This window comes from Anas acuta, chromosome 3 (genome assembly GCF_963932015.1).
Source record: "Anas acuta chromosome 3, bAnaAcu1.1, whole genome shotgun sequence".
Taxonomy (NCBI): Eukaryota; Metazoa; Chordata; class Aves; order Anseriformes; family Anatidae; genus Anas; species Anas acuta.
In genome coordinates this window covers 43,648,470-43,669,348 of record NC_088981.1, presented here as the reverse complement: position 1 = coordinate 43,669,348, position 20,879 = coordinate 43,648,470, and the positions used below count along the sequence as shown (strand labels likewise).

At 37.0% G+C, this 20,879-nt stretch overlaps 1 protein-coding gene across 1 annotated transcript in view; it reads right to left on the bottom strand.

Moving 5' to 3' along the window:
• WDR27 (WD repeat domain 27) overlaps positions 1–20,879 on the bottom strand; it is a 122,410-nt gene that overhangs the window by 71,801 nt on the left and 29,730 nt on the right. The window contains exons 19-21 of the mRNA XM_068676862.1: positions 17,347–17,444; positions 16,887–17,008; positions 7,212–7,309 (exon numbers count right to left, since the gene is read on the bottom strand). Of these exons, the coding sequence (XP_068532963.1) occupies positions 7,212–7,309; positions 16,887–17,008; positions 17,347–17,444 (318 nt within the window). The remainder of the gene's footprint in view (positions 1–7,211; positions 7,310–16,886; positions 17,009–17,346; positions 17,445–20,879) is intronic.

The window sequence follows — 20,879 nt, the reverse complement described above, 5'->3', positions numbered from 1 at the left end:
GCATACACTGCTTTTTTTCCAGAAAGAGATGAGGAATGGCTGTTTCAGCAGCAAACACAGTTAGAGCTGCTGAATTTCTATTCCTCAACTCCTCAGAGTGAGCCAGAGACATGTTGCTGCTGCCACCAAAGGTGATACTGGCTGGGGGCTCCTCATAACATCTTACCCCTGACAATCTCAGTAGCAGAAAAGGTAATTTAGCAGCTCTCACATCTGCTTCCCCAAACATAACACAGTAGCAGCCCAGTCCTCTAAAAAGACCAAAAATACATATTAAACGGCAATAATATGGAGCTATGGTAACTTTTCCCAGCTCTCCCCACTTCTGCATATAAAACAAGCACATCTGACAGAACATCAGCACTGTCCCACTCCTCCCTTGCAATTTAATTCCCAGTTTTAACTGTCCTTTTCCATCTTGTTTTCTTACTACATATCACAACAGCTTTCCCAGCAAATTCTTCACCTCTGTATCTCTGTAACAAGTAGAGAACAGCAAGTGCTAGCTTCACAGAAGTGCCGAATTGTTGATGCTGGACAGGACCTCCAGAGGTCACCAGGTCCAAGCCCCTGCTCAAGCAGGATCATCTAGAGACAGTTGTTCAGGAACATGCTCAGATGACCTTTGAGTATCTCCAAAGACAGAGACTCTACAGGCTCTCTGGGCAACTTGTGACAGTGCTCAGTCACCTGTACAGTAAAAAAAAAAAAAAAAAAAAAAAAGTTTTTAGAGGGAACATTCTGTGTTTCAGTTTGTGTATATCACTTCTCCTCCTGCCACGGGACACCACTGAAAAGAGACTGGGTCTACCCTCTTTACAGCCTCTCAACGTATTTACAAACACTGATGAGACACCCCCCTCGTAAGGGGGTGTCGAGAGGCAGGAGACCTTTTCTCCATTAACACCAGCGACAGGACCCGCGGGAACGGGGTTAAGCTGAGGCAGGGGAAGTTTAGGCTTGACATCAGGAGGGGGTTCTTCACAGAGAGAGTGGTTGCACACTGGAACAGGCTCCCCAGGGAAGTGGTCACTGCACCGAGCCTGACTGAATTTAAGAAGAGATTGGACTGTGCACTTAGTCACATGGTCTGAACTTTTGGGTAGATCTGTGCGGTGTCAAGAGTTGGACTTGATGATCCTTAAGGGTCCCTTCCAACTCAGGATATTCTATGATTCTATGAGATTCCTCTCCCTCTACCCCCTGGATCCTTGTCTTCTCTGGGCTGAATAGTTCCAACTCTCCCAACCTTTTATCATAGAAGAGATGCACAAGTCCCTTCAGCATTTTTGTGGCACTATGATGGATTCTGCCTAGTAGCTCCATATTTTTGTAATACTGAGACCAGAACGGGACACAGTTCTCCAGGTATATCCTTTACCTCTACTCAGCCATGGTGAGGCTCACCTGCCCCAGCCTGCTGGCAACACTCTTACTCATGAAGCCCAAAACAACATTAACCTTCTTTGCTCCAAGGGTACATTGTTGGTTCACATTCAGCTTGTGGTCCACCAGGATCTCCAAGTCCTTTTCTGCCAAACTGCTTTCCAGCCAGGCGCCCCCCAGCATATATTTGTGCCTGAGATGGTTCCTCCTCATGTGCAGGACTCCGTCCTCCCTCTTGTTGAATTTCTCAATCTTCTTGCCAGTCTGTTTCTCCAGCCAGGTCTCTCCAGAAGACCTCTGGCATTTCAGTCACTCTTCCCAGTTTGGTGTTGTCTGCAGTCTTGCTGAGGGTGTACCCTGCTCCATCATCCAGATTATTAGATTAGACTTTGAATAGGATTGGACCCAGTACTGGCCCCTGGAGTACTCCACTAGTTACTGGCCTCCAACTAGGCCTTGGCAACTGATCACTGCCCTCTGGGCCTGTCTGTTCAGCCAGTTTTCAACCCCCTCACGGTGCTCATCCATCCCATACCTCATCAGCTTCTCTGTGAGAATCTTATGGGAGACAGTGTCAAAAGCCTTACTAAAGTCCATGTAGACTATATCCATTGCTTTCCCTTGTCCACTATGCCAGTCATTTCATCACAGAAGTTTATTAAGTTGGTCCAGCATCACTTCCTCTGGTGAATCTATGGTGACTACTCCTGATGACTCTTGTCCTTCACGCCTACGGAAATGTTTTCCAGAATTCATTGTTCCACCACCTTCCTGGGGCTTGAGGTGAGGCTGACCAGCCTGTAGTTCCCTGGGTCCTGCTTTTCGTCCTTTCTGAAGGGCTTTTTCCTCAGAAATGTATAGAAACTGTCTTCCAGGTCATCTAGAGATAGGAAAAACTTCTGAACAGATATTGTATTGAGCTGATAACAAGATCCATTGGAAGTCCCAGAAAAGGAGAGGTGATGAATCACATCTAGTGTACATCCATGGAGTCCAGGAGCAGCAGGGGATGAAGATGGAGGCAAGACTGTAATATGTGACAAAGGTACTTCCTGAAGACTGGGCTGCAAACAGAACCCAAGGAAAGCTACGTACACTACCAACAAGGTAGGTCTAAGGTCCATGCAGAAAACAAGGCTGGAGGCATAACTTGAGACAGGTGTAATTACAATATGCTTCTGGCAGACTGAATGCCCAAGCCTACATTTAAAAGGAGTACCTGGAGCAAGATGCAGAGTGTGTCGGTGGGGGTCCAAGGCTGTTCAGGACAGTTAGGGCCCAGTGGTACACTCAGGGCCCTGACAGTGCAATCTGTAGCTCAAGTTAAGCTATCTGAAAATCTGAGACAAAGCCAGGCCATGCAATTAGTGTCATAAAAAAAGGATGAAGCTGTAAAACACTATGGCTTTAGCCACATCTTACTGATGAGCAAGAAGGAAGAAATTCACCTTGGAGAAGAAAAGCTTTCACTGCTTCACATTCTGGAATTTCTCTTATGAATGTGATAGTTTGGAATGTGACATACAAGGGAAACAGCAGATTGCTGCCGAAATCTGGACAGATGATTTTTCTCAATATCAGCCAATCATGAAGATAAGGGTATTCATGTAACTTTGCTGGCAAACAAAATTAGTTGTAGCATAAGTGTTTAGTCAATATTCTAAACATTTGATAAAGTGCAGAGGACAGCACTTCGAATTCATGGTTTCCCCCTAATATCATGAATGGAAAAAACTTTCTTTATTCTGGATGTTATAAATCACAATTATCTAATCTGCAAGTTGGAGGAAACAAACAAAATTGAAGTGATACAGACTGGTAAGACAGAAGAACTGTCATGTGAAATTTAAAGGACACAAACATAATAAAGCAGCTGGTATTTAGTCTAGTTTGCCATTTGGGGTTTCCATGGTTTTATTGTAAGGGAATGGAATTTTCCCTAATTAGATTTCTCTGCTCTTTCTATGCATTAATTTTAGAGCAGTGGGTTACAGAAATAAATCTGTCTCTCACTACCCTATGTCTTCATGAACATACTTACTAAAAGCAGGCAGGACTGCGGGATAAGGAGACTTAGTCTATACTTGAATCCACCATTTTTTTTCATGGAAAGATGAACATTAAATGATAGAGGCAACAGGAAGAGATTCCTATGAATCAGTGCTACTCTTGACTTCTGGGGGGAAGAAAAAGTGGGGGAGAGGTAAGGGAGGGGGGGGGGGGTTGATGTCTGAAATACATTCACCAAAGAGATAGGAAGAGATAAAAATTGTAAAAGAGATAAAATGGTAGAGTTTCTATATTTTATGGGCACTTAGGAGTCTACAATGTTTCATCATAAAGAACACAAAGTCTTTCAAAAAATATTAGCATGCACCAACTGTTGTTGGTACCTCCTGATTATTACCCTTTAGTCTGACACTTTCTTGGGAACCCTGAATCTGGTAACTAGTATTCTTCTCAACAACATTCCCATTGAACCTCAATTTAATTTCTGTGCTCACTGCTTCCAACTTGGACCTTGGTAATATTTTGGTAATATTTTCACTTGTCCTCCAACTAGCCATTCTTTTTAGACAAGACAGGCTTAAAATGTTCTTCACAATGTCTTCACAGTGTCTTGGAAGATGATCAAAGGTCATTATCTTACCCCACTGTATGCATTCACAAAGCCTGGTAATTCATTATTGTAACCTGAAAGAATAGTAGCCAGTTATCTTCTTCCAAAAAGATCTAACCTCCTTAGTTCTTTATGCTGCTTTGTAGATTGTCTGAAGTTTTTCTTAGCTACATTTATAATGAAGAGAAGAATGCGGGAGAAGTATACAAATATTCAAAATCTTCAGATGAAACTTTAAAAACCCATGCATTTCAAAGTAAATGAAGCAGGAGTCTGAGTAAGTCCAAAAGTCACTAATAGCATCCAAGATTCCCTCATTTATTGGCAAGATGACCTGGCTGTGTGAGGTTGGCTGACAACATCAGAAGTTTAAATGTCTTTTCTTGTACCACCTTCAGAGGAACCCATAAGACTTCCTGGCACTCTCTGAAGTAGTCCTGGAATGCCTCCAAACCATCCATAGTGAAAGATGCAGATGGATTTACAGCTTTATCCACCAAGGATGATGAAAGTGGAAGGTGCAAAAACACTTTCACCAACTTCAAGAACAAGAGAAAACATATGTAAATGAATTTTCACTGGGGAAAAAGGAAAAAAAAAAGAGTTTGATAATACAGACTGAATGGAAAAAGTCTTGTGGAACTCAGGGGGGAAAAAAAAGGAAGAAAAAAAAAAAAAAAAAGAAAAAGAAACACTGTGTTCAAAGCCTATAAAGCTGCAGGCCAGGATAAAGTGTCTGAAGATTTATTCTAAGCAAGGACCAAAAAAGAACCTGAGCATTCTGCTGTGATTCCTCAGTTACTAATGATAAAAGCAATGCAAGTCAGAAGAACGAAAAAAATGAATTATCAAAGAAATTGAACTAAAGAAACAACTAAGGAAGAAATTGTGCAGAATCTTTGAAAATGATTTCCCATGATTTCAACTGCAGCTTTCCAGAGCACCATGCTCTGGAGTTTTCCCATTTCATCAGCATTTTTCACTTTATAGTATCACTAAATATAGTATTAGTGGATAAAATTCATTAAGGGCAATAAGCAGATTAAACAAAAGAAAAACAGTTTTCACTGTGGATGCCTGAGGCAAATACTGAGAACAAAATGAACAGACAATAAAAGTTAGTGTTACTTCCACAACTCTGCAAACAGTACAAATCAGAAGGTTGACTTACCTTTGCTATATTTCAAAACACTGGAAAATGACTTCATTAAAAAAAAAAAAAAAAAAAAAAAAAAAAGAACTTATTCTGGCAACACCTCTTTCCCACCCCCCACCCCCCCGCTCAAAAAAAAAAAAAAAAAAAGTAGAAAAAAAAGTAGAAAAAGAGATAATTCCAGAGGGACCATTCAAAATACAGTAATGGCAGATGCACCACCTTTACAAATCAGCAACTTCAAGAGATTAAAGGAACTGGCCCACCATAAGATTGTTTAGGAACTAATCTCTCCTCTAAGTACAAGGGATGAACTGGATTTGATTGGACAAGACCTACGAACAAAAAAGCAAAAGTTTTCAATCTGTGTAACTGTATAGTACACCTAGCACTCTGGTAGAGACTTGTTCCAAGTTCAGACAGAGCTTTCCAAGCTCAACCATCTCAAAATTATTTATGTAAAAAACACCTGGTGAACACATTAGGAAAAAGTGAACAGTTTTCTTCCTTATAAGAACTGAAAAGTAGATTTTAAAATACAGAAGATTTAACCTCTGGCCAGAGGAATGAGGGAAAATTTCATTTTTAAAAATTTGTTGTTTTTTATTAAAAAAAAAAAAGTTACAAACAATAGCACAATGGTGATTTATTTGCTCTATTTTTTCCTCTACAATGGTTACTGTCATTGTTTGCTCTGTAGTGTGAAACAAGCATACATATTTACACAATACCTATTGCACACCCTGAAAATATGGATAATTAAGAACTTGAATAATTTTTTTTGAAGTTTGGCTAGCAGAACTCAGCAGACACTAGAATACACTGACTTTGCCAAATTAAATATGGAGCAAGAACATACATAAATTATTCCCCTCTTCCCAGGACATATTCATTTAATTGATTGCACAGATTTTACACTTTAACTATTTTACCATTCACCTGCTCTACTTATATAAGTATTTAAAAATGAAGAGACAGATAAGTGATCTGTGAAAACCTCTCTACTTTTTCATTACTCTTCTAGAAACACGGTTTGAACTGCTTATTAGAAAAACATAAGAAGGTAACGGATTCCAACCTCAGCAGTCTCTAGTTTCATTACTTTCTGACATTCAGTACAGGTAATAACAGCAATGCTTTTGGCAAGAACATATGTGCCCCCTATAGGTTTAATGTAATCTTACCACAGAAATTTGGAAATAATTGAAACAACCATTATGCATTCCTAAACAGAAATTCAATATAATAATAATAATAATAATAATAATAATAATAATAATAATAATAATAATAATAATAATAATAATAATAATAATAAAGTAAAGAAAAAATCAGTATGTTTACATATGCACAAAGCAAATATTATATTATTCTATCAGACTTAAGCAATCTTTCCCATTCAAATCACTTTTCTTTTAAATATAATTCCTGCACAAAAACCTGCACAAAAGAGATTGCCCCAAGTATTTCCTTTCCTGTGCAGTGTCCCTTCCCTGCCACTCTCTCTGTCCCATAGCTTTCCGAAGTACAACAGCGAAAAGCTTCTGGAAGAAGTGCAGCATCTTTTTCTGAGTTTATTATAGAGTATTATGCATATTTATAGAACTGTATAAATGATTTATAATAATGCTGTTACAATTGCATTTGTATTTTAAAAGCTGGATCATAAATTTTACCTCCTTTAGCAGTAATGACATGCTGTTTTGGAAATACCATTAGCATCAATATACTATTTTATATATACAATTAGATCTCCGTAAGGTGGGTAAGACATAGGCGATAAATCTTGACTATTTAATGGTTTTCACATAAGTAACTGCAACTGAGGAACCACAGGGTAAAAATCTACTCAACATTACATTTGGTCTGTTAAAATAAGTAAATTCCAGTTAGCCCAGTATCCCTTAATAATATGCATAATACTTTTTTAAAGGCCTGATTGCAGATCTGGTTCCACACACTAGTTTCTAGTAGTATACCACAGAAAGTATGACAACTCTGAATAGAGACGAAGCATGCCTTTTTATTCCAAGGTACCTAATTCAGCCTTACCTGAGAGTTCTTAAATCCCAGAGTTTGATGCCATCACCTACAGCCGTGGTCACAAAGAGGTTGTAAGCTTCAGGTTGCTGAGAGCTGAATGCTGACCCCTGAAATATTAAAATTATTTTCAAATAAGTCTTCTCGTGACACTAAATATTTAGTCCATTCAAGAGTAAATATATAGTTTGTTAGACTGTGTGAATAAAAGTTTTTCTGCACACATAAAAAGGAGCACAGAGGACCACTGGCATGTGGAGGGTCCCCCAAAATGCTCTTAGACAAATGCAGCATTGCCTCGACTTCTCTCAGGGCTATCCCAGGACAGCCAGAAGCCCTTTGAGACAGGGATGACACCCACCAAAATTAGTCAAAAGGAGAGGTTCTCTTGGTTACCAAACAGACTGACAGGAATAGATGCCTATGGGTATGGGGTTAATTATGGTATTCAAGAGAATAACATTTTGGGATTACACAAGACTTTATGGGCCTGTGTGTTCTGGAGTGTTTCAGGGTTTGGGTACCAGCAACTGGTGGGGGACCGCAGGTCAGGTGGCCTGTTGGTCTAAGTGCCAGCTACTAGAGAGACTGGAGTGAGGGAAATTAAATGCCAGCAGTGGAGTTGGACCACAGGTAATAGGAGCCCAAGGATCTGAGATGTAAGCAACTAAGGCAAGAGAGGGTACATTAAGCCAGCACATGATCCCTAGTGAACTTTAAGCTAGCCAGTGAGCAGGTGAAGTGGTTTGGTAGCTAAGTGTGTGTGTCTCAGAAAGTGAAGAACCTAGAAAAGCTGGCTACCAGAAGGCCCAGGCCAACCGACAGAGAGACCACGTTGTGAGGGGGTCAACAACTGAGGAACCCCCCCACCTGTGGAGGGGGGTTAATAGGGGGTTGGAGCTGAATGGGACAACTTGAAAGAGCAAAGATCCAGGACCAGCTATCAGATGAACCACATCTAAAGTCTAAATACCATTCCTGGAGTAATCCTAAGCATGTGCAAGGCTGCTGGTCTACACCAGCAGCTGGTGTAGGGCTGCAGGTCTCAGGAGTTTGCTTACCCTGGTGCCAGCAGCTGGAGATAGCAGAGATCCAGGGCCAGCTAGTGGACAATCTCTATCTAAGCCACTCTTCCCACTAATGGACTTTCATCCAAATCAGCCAAAGAGGGAAAAATGATGTGGCTGTCAGTGATGTTTACGTTTGTGTGAGTGCTGAGTGCTTTTGTCTGTGTTGACCTGTGTATGTGTATATATGTGCCAACTGGGAACACAAGTTCAGCCTCACTACTGGCTGGGCCCAGGGGAAGGGACCTATGGCAGTCTCAACTCCATTGGGTTACTGGATTCATCTACTTCTAACAACATTTTATCAGAACTTCAGAAGCATTATTTGGCTTTGTAAAGCTGGCAAGATTCAGTTTATGCAAACTTCCTAGACCTATTCTATATGTTTACTATTCATCAGTTTTCAGCTGACCCTTCAAAAAAACATAATTCCCTAAGCCTCTCACTGTAACATATACTAGTTTAACTTCACATCTGTTTGCAGTAGAAAACAATTGTTATGATCCTCACAATCATTAAGATCTTCAAAGAAAGGTTGTCACCACAAAAACATTTTAAAAGCAGCAAGACCTCAATACTTTCCCAGATCCTTAAAGGAAGTTTCAGGTTGTATTTTCTATCTTCATTCAAGGCTTTCTTGTTACTAAAGGACAGCAAACCATATGAATATTGCCCAAAAGCATGTCAAGGAAGTTTCATGTCACCAGAACAAACTAATTTTACACCTTCCCATAGGCATGGCCAAAATATTGACCAATTATACAAATGTGAAATGGCCAACAGCCTTTCATTAGTAAATCATGTATTCCAATGATTAATTAGAGGACTGTAGCACTCATAGAATGACTAATCAATTAAAATTTGTTCATATTAAAGCAGAAAATGGATATGTAATATCAGCAGGGAACATTTTTAGCAAATTCTAGTTTAAAGCTACTTTTTGTGAGGAACACCTCACGTAGATGAAAATAATATCTGGAATCTGAAAAGAAGTAAAAATAGAAAACCTTAAGCAATCAACTATCTTTACAAAGCCTAACTATGTTATACAGCCTGAGTAGTCCAACATTTAACTATAAGCCATGTTTATCCCTGGCATAAGTGGGCACACTTTCCACTGACTTCAGTAGTAATTGCACTCATTCATACCAGGAGCAGTTTTGGCTTCATACCTTTAAATAATTAAATCTGGTCTATCTTTAAACCTCTGATTTTTTAACATCCACATTGGCAAACCTTGACCTTTTTACTGGCTACAAACTTCTTTCTCCAGGGAACTAAATATAAACAGTTGGAACTCCTTCTTTCCTTTCCCCACCATTCACATTCTTGATTTGGCTGAATACATCACAAAAACCTCAAGGCCATTTCCCGCAATCAGTTCTTGACTGCCAGGAATCTTCTATTCCTTGCGAAAACTGGCGTATGGGTGGAAAGTGCTCCAGTACTTTTTCAAGAAATTTCCCCAAATGGCAAGACAAAGCGGGGCACTCAGAACTAAAAAGACTATAGGAGTTTTCACTTCCTAAACTAAGGATTACCGCAGCCTGCTCTAACAGATGAAATGAAATACACTGTGCCACTGATTTTCCAACAAAGACAAAGCCTACACATTCTCACATTAGCTCTGTATATACATTCTGTAAAAAGAATAATTGCAAGAGAGAAAGACAATATTTGTCCAAAGGATGGTGTTCATTAAGTTACAGAGTACCCTCATTTATGTGATTTGGAAATTATTCACCATTTCTTTCTTCAGTCACCAGTCATCACAGAGTCTAATAAAAAACACTCTCTAGACAAGTGCATATTTACTTCCAGCAACACTCCTTTACTTTATGAAGCATGAACAGTAATACATGTGATCAAATATTAATATAAATCATTTGTTCCGTCCTTGCCCTGATGTTTTGTCAGTAACATACTTTTCCAATCTAAAGCCATACTTGTATCCTCAAACTACAATTGCTACTGAGTATTGCTATAAAAAGTATACTAGTTGGGATACTATGCAAGCTGAATGTTGTTTATCCCTTCGTGTTTTTATCATCTGTTAATTTATAAGAATCTATCCTAAAATACAAAGTAGTAGTATATGTTAACACACTCTGCAATCTATATTTTTTGCTTCCCCTAAAAGGACACAGTTCAACAGAATGCCTATCTAATTCACTGATTATATATAAATACCATGAATATCACCTGAACAGTCTGGTTGGCTTATGTTAAAGGCATCAATCAATAGCTATCTCAGAAAGCACTCCACACCTTACAGGCAAATACATACCTTCAGACAGGTTTGTCAGCACAGCTAGGAAAAAATTAGCTGACTGTTCAAATACTATATAATTTCTGAGTTTCTTATTACATTTTTCATCATATACATTTCCTAGCAAATAGACCAATGTACTTTGAAAGAAAAGGTCCTGGAGAGAAAACCAAAAACCTTGCTGTTTCTCTGAAAATTAATGTATTCTTTTATTGTTCTTGCTGGTAGGACACAATACCCTCAAAATATTTGCTATTGGTGATGATGGACTCTTGCTCAAAAAGTACATTTTACAGCAGTACAACTGTGCTGTTAACTCTAAAGTTCTGGATCTGCATAATCTGATATCAAATTGACACCCATTTCTGTATCTCAGTGGTTTCCAAACTGAGAAACAGGAACACAATTTTGATATTTCAGTCAATTTATTTTATTACGTGACTTAAACATTAGTATACAAAGCAAAACACTCATGGCTCCAACAGAAACCATGAAAAGTCAAGTAATAATTCAGCAATCATCAATAAACATTTCTCTTTAGGTGATCTTATGTATCAAAACAAAATTGTCAAGTTGTATCACTGTTTGAAAAACAAGAAGTTAAGGCAATGTAAATCCATTATAATTAGCTTAGGATGTTCACCTTGTCAGGCTTGTTAGACCTCTAAAGACTATTTGCCAAAGTGTGATGAAGTTACTATTGCCAGAATAGCAACATTTGCTCATTGCATCAAAGGGAGCTTAATGGCACCACTAGGGTCTAGTAATAACCTGCACTAAAAAATGTCATAAGCAGTTTTGAGAGTAAGGTCAGGAAACCAGAACATCCCCCTCCCAGGTGGCTGTTTCCTCCATGCTATACCACACTTTCTCTTGCTCCCTCTCTCTCTCTGAAGCCTGCCCTGTGTACCATGACATAGGTTAAGGGAAGAGTGAAGGTTCACTTCAATGAGAAGTGGATGATTTCCATCAGTATCCTCAGTTGGAGGAGAGCAGTGAACCTCCACCTGCCATTTTCTGAGCAAATGACCTGAAAACTATTTCATGAACCTACAGCAGTATCATCACCACATCTCTGAAGACTGTAATTAGCATAAACATGGTTTCATTAGGAAATTGAGTAACTATATGGTCTGCTGATTTTCATCTAGAATTTTTTAACCTGCTCCCCTGTTTAAATCCAATCTGACAGAGAAATAAAAGTCTAGTGATAATTATATTTCCACAAGATACATGTAAATGAGTAATTAGCATACAAAAATTCAAACCAGAACAGCCATTAAGTGCCTTTGTTTTGAAAGCCACTAACCAGCCAACACATGTCATTCAGAACAGGCATGCATGCAAATATTGTGCATTTCTCAGTCAACTAGTAACAAGGACACGACATGAAGATGACATTGCAATCAGGGAAGAGTGTTAAGTGAACACAGTGAACAAAACTGGAAGTGCAAGTGGTGCAAAAGAAGGTCATAAAGAATATAATACTTAGATTGGAGTTCTGGTGGGTTTGGAAGGTGATATTTATGACACGGGCTTAAAATCCTTTAGAAAGGATACTGAGTTCATTTCATTACTGCTAGAAGAACCTGTATACAAAGACAGATGAGTTTTCTATCATCAACACATGTCCTTGAACAACTGAGGACAATTTGGTGCCAAGAGGCTTTGCTAAGGAAACAAGAATACGCTGAGATTTTTAATAAGCATTAATATGCTCAATTAAATCAAGATCATAGAACTTCAAAGCAAGCTGTATAAGGCCTACAGTTCTGCAAGTAATTTAATTGTGTAAACTTTAATCATACCTCAAGCTGTGAGAGCTAGACATGTCTTTTGTGGTTTTCTCTCCCAGACTTCAGTACCTAAGTTGCACTATTTTGGATCCAGTCCTAAGGGTTCTGTACATAATCAAATCCTAAATAACTCTACTAATCTAAACTAGGTGACAACCGGGAAGTGATTTGGCAAAAGCAGTACAAATATAAACAAAAACCTTCTAGTAAGCATGCTATGCAGAAAAACGTCTTCCTTACATGAGTTTTAGTCTTATGATTTTGTGCAGTTTATATTTTCTCTTCTAGTGTTTTTCTTCAACCAATATTTTAAATTTGGCACAGACCCACAAGTATAGCTCTAAAATGACCTTTTTGTAAGCTTTGGAATATCCATGTTCCATTCAAGAGATGCTTGATATATTCTTGCCCTGGTTTCCTTTGTGTAATGTTGATGAAATAACACAAACTCACAACAAAAATACTATTCTGTAGAATATAAGGAAAGACCTGAAGAAAACACTTCTATTCAATGGATAGAATAGAATTCTATTCTATACAACAGATGAATAGGTATAATGAAAATAAGTTTATGTATGTGTGGGCATATATACACATACACAATATGTGTGTGTATACACACACACACACACACACCACATTACATTCAACTGTTGTTGCAATTTAACGTTTTCAAATTAAACAATTAAACAGCATGGTATTAAGACATCCAGCTATTCCTACAGTTAAAGAAAGATAAAGGAAAAAATAAGTACAGCAGTATACATGATGCTAGCGTGCAAATACATTTTCACTTCATTCATTATTCTTCATCTCACTGTAACATGTAGCAACTCAGAGCAGCTTCTTACTAACACAGTTGTCTAGGTTTGACAACCGAGGTTGAAGGACTTGAGAGGGAAGACATAATCAGGGCAGAAGGAGCTCTGGAAAGAGCTCTGGAAAGAACAGTAACCTGCATGGCTGCGGATGATCAGAAGAGGGGGAAAAAAAAATACAGTAGGAAGGGGGAATTACATACAGGAGAAAGAAGAAAAAAAATGAAAGTGGTTGTAGGTGTGTAGTGTGAAATGGAGAACAGTGACAAGATAAAAGACCGGTTGGAAGTCCCATCCTGTTGCTGCTACTGCTTTCTTCTCCAGGAAAGAAGAGCCAGTAGGAATGGGCAGAACAACCACCACACTTACATTTCACCTGAAAAGAGGAGGGATGATTGCAGCAATTTCCTAGCCTACAATAGGAAACATTCCATGTACTTATTCTCTCTCTCTCTCTCTCTCCCCACACACTGTATGAGCAATGAGCATGTACTCTATATTAATTTGCAATATTACACAAAACATTAGCAAGAACAGAGATTTCTTTGCACAGTTCATGTTTCAGATAAGTGATAAGTTTTCATCAGCTGTAATAAAATTGGCAGCCTCTATCTCATGCAAGGGTATGGTCTGATTTTACAGTAATTATAGTCAGGATGATTCAACACATTCCTAAAGCTAAAGACAAAGCTACTCAAAGCTGTAGCTAGACTACAGCTTTCTTTATCTATGCTGTGGCAAGTAATGGTTCAGTAGAGTAGTATGTCATCTTCAGGATATCATTAATAAAGCAAGACCTTATTGTACTAATAACTGCCTCTGCAACACGGGATATGCTACACATAACTAAACTTAAAATAATTTTGTGATTCCTGAGGGAAAGATGACTTTTACATTAGTTCTCTTTGATAGGACAAAGAGGGAGATTTTCAAAACTAGACAGAAGAGTAAGGCCACAGATTCTGAGATTTAGTTGATATTTAAATATTTGAACGTTCTTTTGAACATTTACCTGTAACACATTCTAAATTTCTGTTGTGTCACACACAACAATGTCAAACAATGTCTACAGTAAAAAACACATTCCAAGTGATAAAATAAGCTTAATCAAGTACCCTGAAGGCTGAGATAAATCAATGTCATTTCTTGCAACTAATCTCCAGAACTGACAAAAAAGAACTACGTAAAGTAATTACACTGCAAGTTATATGTGCTTGCTTACAGCTGCACAGCAGTATTATTCAGCAATAAATGAATCTCATGCTGGTCTTGTATGTTGCTAGAATCCCCCATAAATGCAACAGAGAACTTGCAGACAGGTTTCTCCCACATTTAATTGAATCAGATCTTCATTAGTGTTTTATAAAGACCTTCTAAATATATTTTATCTTTATTATTATTATTTATTAAAAACAAACTCCCAATCTCTCCCACCTAATGCTGTTCAGGTTGCATCCAAAAGCAATGTTGGAACATGGGAACTCACTTGTTTTTGCATGAAGCCAAAACAGAAAATGCACTTCAAGAATATACATAATGCATTGCAATCTGTAGTGAGCATTAAACCTACAGGAAAGCCTCCATAAATTTTAAGTTGTGGGCATTGGCTCCTTAAAACCAACTATTTCATTCCATAGATTTGCTTCTACTTCACCACCCCTCCCCAGTAGCTAAGGTAGTCACATCCTTAGATTCCAATGTATTTTGCACTTTAAACAGGATATAGAATTACAAAAATATGCAGAATATTATGTGTACACTATAAATTATTTCAGCATATTCTCTTAATGCAAATGTTCCAAGTTATATTTACTCTAACAGTTGAAATTATACTAATGTAACAAAAGAGCTGATGATATAATTTTCCTACAGACCTATCTAAAGTATTAATTTTATATAACTGAAAAAATAATTGAGAACCTTGATCTATAATTTTCCCCCAAATGGTCAATTTTCTTTGCTATACCACGTCTCTAGTTTTTCTCCCAAGAGAATACTTGTCCACAGCTTTAAAGTTTCTCTTGATTAAATAACCTGAAGCCACTCAGCTGACCAAGCAAAAAGAAAAGCCAAAACTTTAAGCCTGTGTGTGTAACAAATAGTACTGAAATAGTTAGCACAATTTTAAGTATTTTACCAGATCACATCGCTCAGGAAAACCCACAGAGTTATACAAAAGTAGTAATAAGGAACTGTTTTAAACCCACAGAAGCAAGGGCTTTCCAAATGGGAATGAAGAGCCATACTCAACCAAACCTAACACAGTAGGCATTCCAGCAGGAATGTACAGGAATAGATTTCCAAACATTCTAATCAAATTTCACAAGTAAAGAAAAAAGAAAAAAAGCCCAAGGATGAGGGTTTAAAAGCCATCCAACTCCAGTGTAATACTGAGCAATTTTTCTTTTAATTTCTGAATGAAACAGATGACTTTGGATTCAACTTTATAGAATAGTTACATAAGACATATAAGACTGCAAACCTAAATTCTCTCATGAGATTCAACAAACTAGCAAGAGGATCCTATCATTCATTTACATAGAAAGTAAGTTGCACATTCTGTATATTTTGTCATTTGCTTTCAAGTACTAAAAACATAAACAAGAAAACTGATTGAGAAATGGCAAATCCAAGCCAATTATCTGAAAAATATGGCTCTCCTCAGTTCCCAGCACCTTGTACTGGTTTACCTTCTGATGGCATTTCCTAAAGACTATGAATTCATGATTCCTCCCTGATGATTTTTATCTGCAAGCCTTCAGGATGCAACAGTGTATTTCCATCATGACATACTTGGGCATGATATATTAACATATATCATATGTCAACTTTACATAACATACTATAACATATATCAACTTTATCTCACCTTCTTCAACTTGCACATCCAAGAAGCTTATAGCTACCTCTACTTGTAAGAAACCCTATTTATACACAGTGCAGTTATAAACAGTGCAGGAGAACAACTTTGGGCAATAGGAATTTACTCTGAGAATAGATTTCTGCTGTTGTAAAAAAGCTTGTTTGTTGTGGTTTTTTTTTTGATAGATTTGGTTTTGTTACTGTTTCTTTTTTTTTTTTTTTTGCTTTTAATTGTAATAACAATGATGACATCAGTAAATACACAAATTATAAACTTCTTGTTCCCATGTCAGGAGCAGAATATTGGAGGAATATGTAGCCCCTAGCGTAAGAAATACACTCAGAACACTATATAACAATTTTGGCCCTTGGTAAAAAAAAATACAATAAGATGCTAGAATAGGTTATAAGACTTATTAGAATTTTACAGCTCCCTTTATTTCCCCATGCAAGAACTGAGTGTTAAATTGGTTTCCTCTTTGTCATGGAGTATTTTGAGATATCAAAATTCAGCATGAATGTTAAATAACATCTACATTAATACTTCAACAAATCAGCATGGAAAAGCCTTCTGTTTTCTAAACAGCATGTTAAAAATGCAAGTCAAAAATATGGAAAGTGTTAAAAGCTATAAAAATTGCTAGCAGATTACAAACATTGTAAATATTTACAATTAATGGTTCCTATTGAACTGCAGTATTACAGTCTGGCCCAAGTAAGGCAAAGGGTAAGATACACTGCCCTGCTAGCAGGCTTGTTCAGTCTACTGCTGCTTGCTTTCCACAAGAGAATGAATGAGATCTTGTCTGCAGACATGCCTTTATCACACAGAATTAAGTCCTTGTGGTACTATCAGTATACAGCAATATATAAACCTTATTTTGGCAGATCTGATGGACTGATCTACTATGAACTTCTGGAATCACTGCTGTGCTTCGGCCTTCATTGAGGTCAAAAACTTCCAATGCTCGGTTGCTGCCAGCTGTAAGAACAATATCTGCAAAGTTCTCTGTGTTAAAGCAAAATTGATCTAAATAAATTAAAGCATATATATATATATATATATAACACATAAAGGTTCTGTTGTATTTAGTGCTTTACATGCAAAAATCAAAAATCTTAGCCATAAAAAAAATAAAAAGGCTTAACTTTGGTATCACAAAAAATATGGTATTTCTACACTAACAGAAAAAGAGTAGTAAAAAAGAAAGAATCAAATGTTAATTGCTTTAACTGAAATTCTTTCTTTGTCATTAAATCCAAAGTTGTTTTTTTTTTTTTGTTTGTTTGTTTTTGTTTGTTTGTTTTTTAATAATAATTTGTTAAAAAGGATACAAGAGTAGAAATCATTTACTGCTGAAAGGCTGGTAATCTCCATTGTTGAAGCCATGAGAAATTTCTGGATCAATTTGCAAAAAATTCTCTGTTTGTATCTGAAAAAAATATCAAATGAATGCTAGCGTTAATGAAATAAGTAATGATATGTCACCAGTAAAATCCCATTGGAATTACAAAACAAAGCAAAATGCTTTATTTTATTACTAAAATTAAAGCCGCAGATCTTTTTACTTGTTGCTGAATTCTATTAAATTTGGTAACTAAACTATTTCAGATGAAAAGAAACATGATATTCATACATGTAAGACAAATCTGTGATCAACATGAAACACCACTCTGCCAGGCAGTGTCAACACGCCACAAGAAATCAAAATTTCCATATTGTATTCTAAATGCAGACACTTCTATGCATTAAAATAATTCCAATGAAACTGTAAGTACTATAGTTCCATTTTAGTGTATCTAACAAAAGTCCATGGGTGGCACACTTACAGGAATAATTACTATTTCTTTCCACCAGCACGAAATTTGGAAAATTATGATCATTTGGCAAAAGCAATATGTTTATTAGCAGGATCCGGTCAATAGAAAAATGATTAATATTTTTAACATTCTTAAATGACAGTCTGCTGAGCTCTTCCAGGTAGACATCAGAGCTACTTCAGCTACAATGGTAAAACATAAGCTAAACCACAGTGGTCTGCAACTTAATCCAAGATTTTTTTTTTTGTGGTTTACAGAGGTATTTTATCCAATTAAGCTACAAAAATTAGCTGATCTAGACCTAGGGATAACTGATTTATCGCCATTTTGGAGTAAAGATAACCAAGCTAACTTTAGACACCTGACTAACATAACAGAAATAGTCTAATGAAGGCAGTATGAAGCTTCCTCTGGGTTAATTTACCATCCTGGAAGAAACTTACTGAAACAGTTACATTACTCCTAAACGCAAGATCAATTGTTTTGAGTTAGCTGAAGTATCTCTCTTCTACAGTGCAGTCTACTTAATAGATAGCCCACATCACTGAGTGTTTCCCAGATATCATTTCATCTAGAAAGTAAATCTTCAACCAATTCAGTAAATACATAGAAATACAAGTTAGATCAAAATGAATGAAAGTAACATGAGTAACATGGGGAAAAAAAAAAAAAAAAAAATGGAACAAGACCCCCATTAGCAGAAAAAAAAATATTTAAGATCTTATATTTTTAGATGCAATTCATTTGACACATTTAGCATACATTCTCAGTTCAAATTGCAAGTCAACTGAAATTAAGCCAGACATTGTGGACACGCTCAGTTGGACACTGTACATTAGTTCTTGTCTCTTAGAGGTTAACAGCACCTCCATAAGCTAAGAATTAAGATCCAACACAGAAGGTTAGTAATCATCTTGTGGAAGAAAGGTATTACATAATTCAGACAATACAAAAGCTTAAATGCCACTTGTAATATGTAAGAATATAATTTGAGAATAAAAATGTATGTGCATTTTTACTTAAGTTTCAACCATCTATGTTTCCAGTTAAAATAATTGCCTGTGTTATACAAAAGATTGTAATGTATCTTACAACGGGCTTGTTGCAAAATTTTTCAGACAAATTAACCCAGTTAAGGTCAGAAGATATTACGATACTTATCAAGATAAAGTTGTGTAGAGTACACAAAAGAAAAGCCTTTCAGACTGTTGAAAGATATTACAGCTTATCAGTAAGAAGGTGCGTTTCATAGAATTACTGTGCTTTAAACTGCAGAGAATCATCATGACGTGATTTCTGTGCATATAAGGAGCCTTATAGGTAAAAAGAAAGAATATAATAAAAAAGTAAGAAATCTTTATAAGGAACAACTATTTTTATTTTCATTTTTTACCCATCAAAAGTGAATAATGAAAATAAAATTCATGCAAGATTAAGAATTCCACTTCATGTCTGGAGAGTTTTCATAGATAAATTTGATGGCCCATCATAAAAAATCTAATTTTCTCACTGCAAGATTTCCAATAGGATTGCACTGTCAAAGCCAATTGTGAAGTTGTTTTTAGATACTAGAAAACACTAAGAAAAGCCTTATAAAATACAGCAGAAATTAAGACCAAGAGTAGGGAGTGTGTTTAGGCAAAATTCCAGATCACATGACTACTGAAAAAGTTATTGTAACATAAACTGGCCCTAAAATTATCTAAATTAAACCAAAATTTCAAGCCAACAGAAAGCTTATGATGAGACCCAAAAATGGCTGCAAAGTATCTTTGGCCCTGGTCAGGCCTCACCTGAAATATTGTGTCCAGTTGTGGGCTCCCTGGTACAAGAAAGACAGGGATCTCCTGGAAAGAGTCCAGCGGAGAGCCAGAAAGATGATACGGGGCCTGGAACATCTTCCTTATGAGGAAAGGCTGAGAGACATGGGTCTGTTCAGCCTGGAGAAGAGAAGACTGAGAGGGGATCTCCTCAATGTATATAAGTATCTGAGGGGTGGGGGACAGAAGGATGTAGCCAACCTCTTCTCAGTGGTTTGTGGGGATAGGACAAGGAGCAATGGCTGCAAGTTAGAGCACAGGAAGTTCAGCACTGACATGCGAAAGAACTTCTTCACGGTGAGGGTAATGGAGCATTGGAACAGGCTGGAACCTACCTGGGCAGCCTGCTCTGAGGAACCTGCTTTGGCAAGGGGGTTGGACCCAATGATCTTTCGAGGTCCCTTCCAACCCCTACAGTTCTGTGATTCTGTGATCTTCTATGTTTTTTTCCAGGTCTCCAATTATATGCAAAGCACATATTCTTACCTGACAATCTTACATAATAGATATCCAAATAAAATAACAGTTTTGAAACAATCAAAATTAAAATTCTGTTCCTTCAATTATTAGAACCTGGTAACAGTTTAAGTGATTAATTTCTAATCTCATATCCTCCGTACTTTGGGGATGTATTCATTTTTGGGGAATACTTTTACTGTATGGTTATTTTCAGGAGAATGATATATCTTCAGAAACAAAATATAAATCTGGATTTTAAGATACAAACAATGCAATGCTCCTGCGATGACTGCAGGGACTGAGGTGTCTGCTTTCCACCACGTTGTAGGTCTTCTGCCGAAGGCGTTTTTCAGGAGCTTAAAAAGCTTAATGAAGATCCAGTATTTAAAGGTTTAAGGAAAACATCTGCACAAAGTTAAAACTAAGGACCAGACCAAAGATACCATCAGATCAAAAGGTGTAAATCTATTAAAAACATTTTAACATGCTTTTAAGAAATAATCTTTCAACAACAGTTCAATTCTACGGTTCCATACACAGCCTTGAGTTCTATTAAAAAAAATATCGGTTACATGGAAAGGAAAAGAAATACTTCATATTCTGGAATGATTAGAATTCATCCTAACTTAAAAATGGTTTCATGCTACAGAAGAGGATAGATGTTATTGACTGACTGCTTATAATGAAACAGATATAAGAAAGGATATAAACAGGAAAATTTAAAGCATTTAGAGATGGTTGTTTTGAAAATGTTGTGAGAAGTCATCT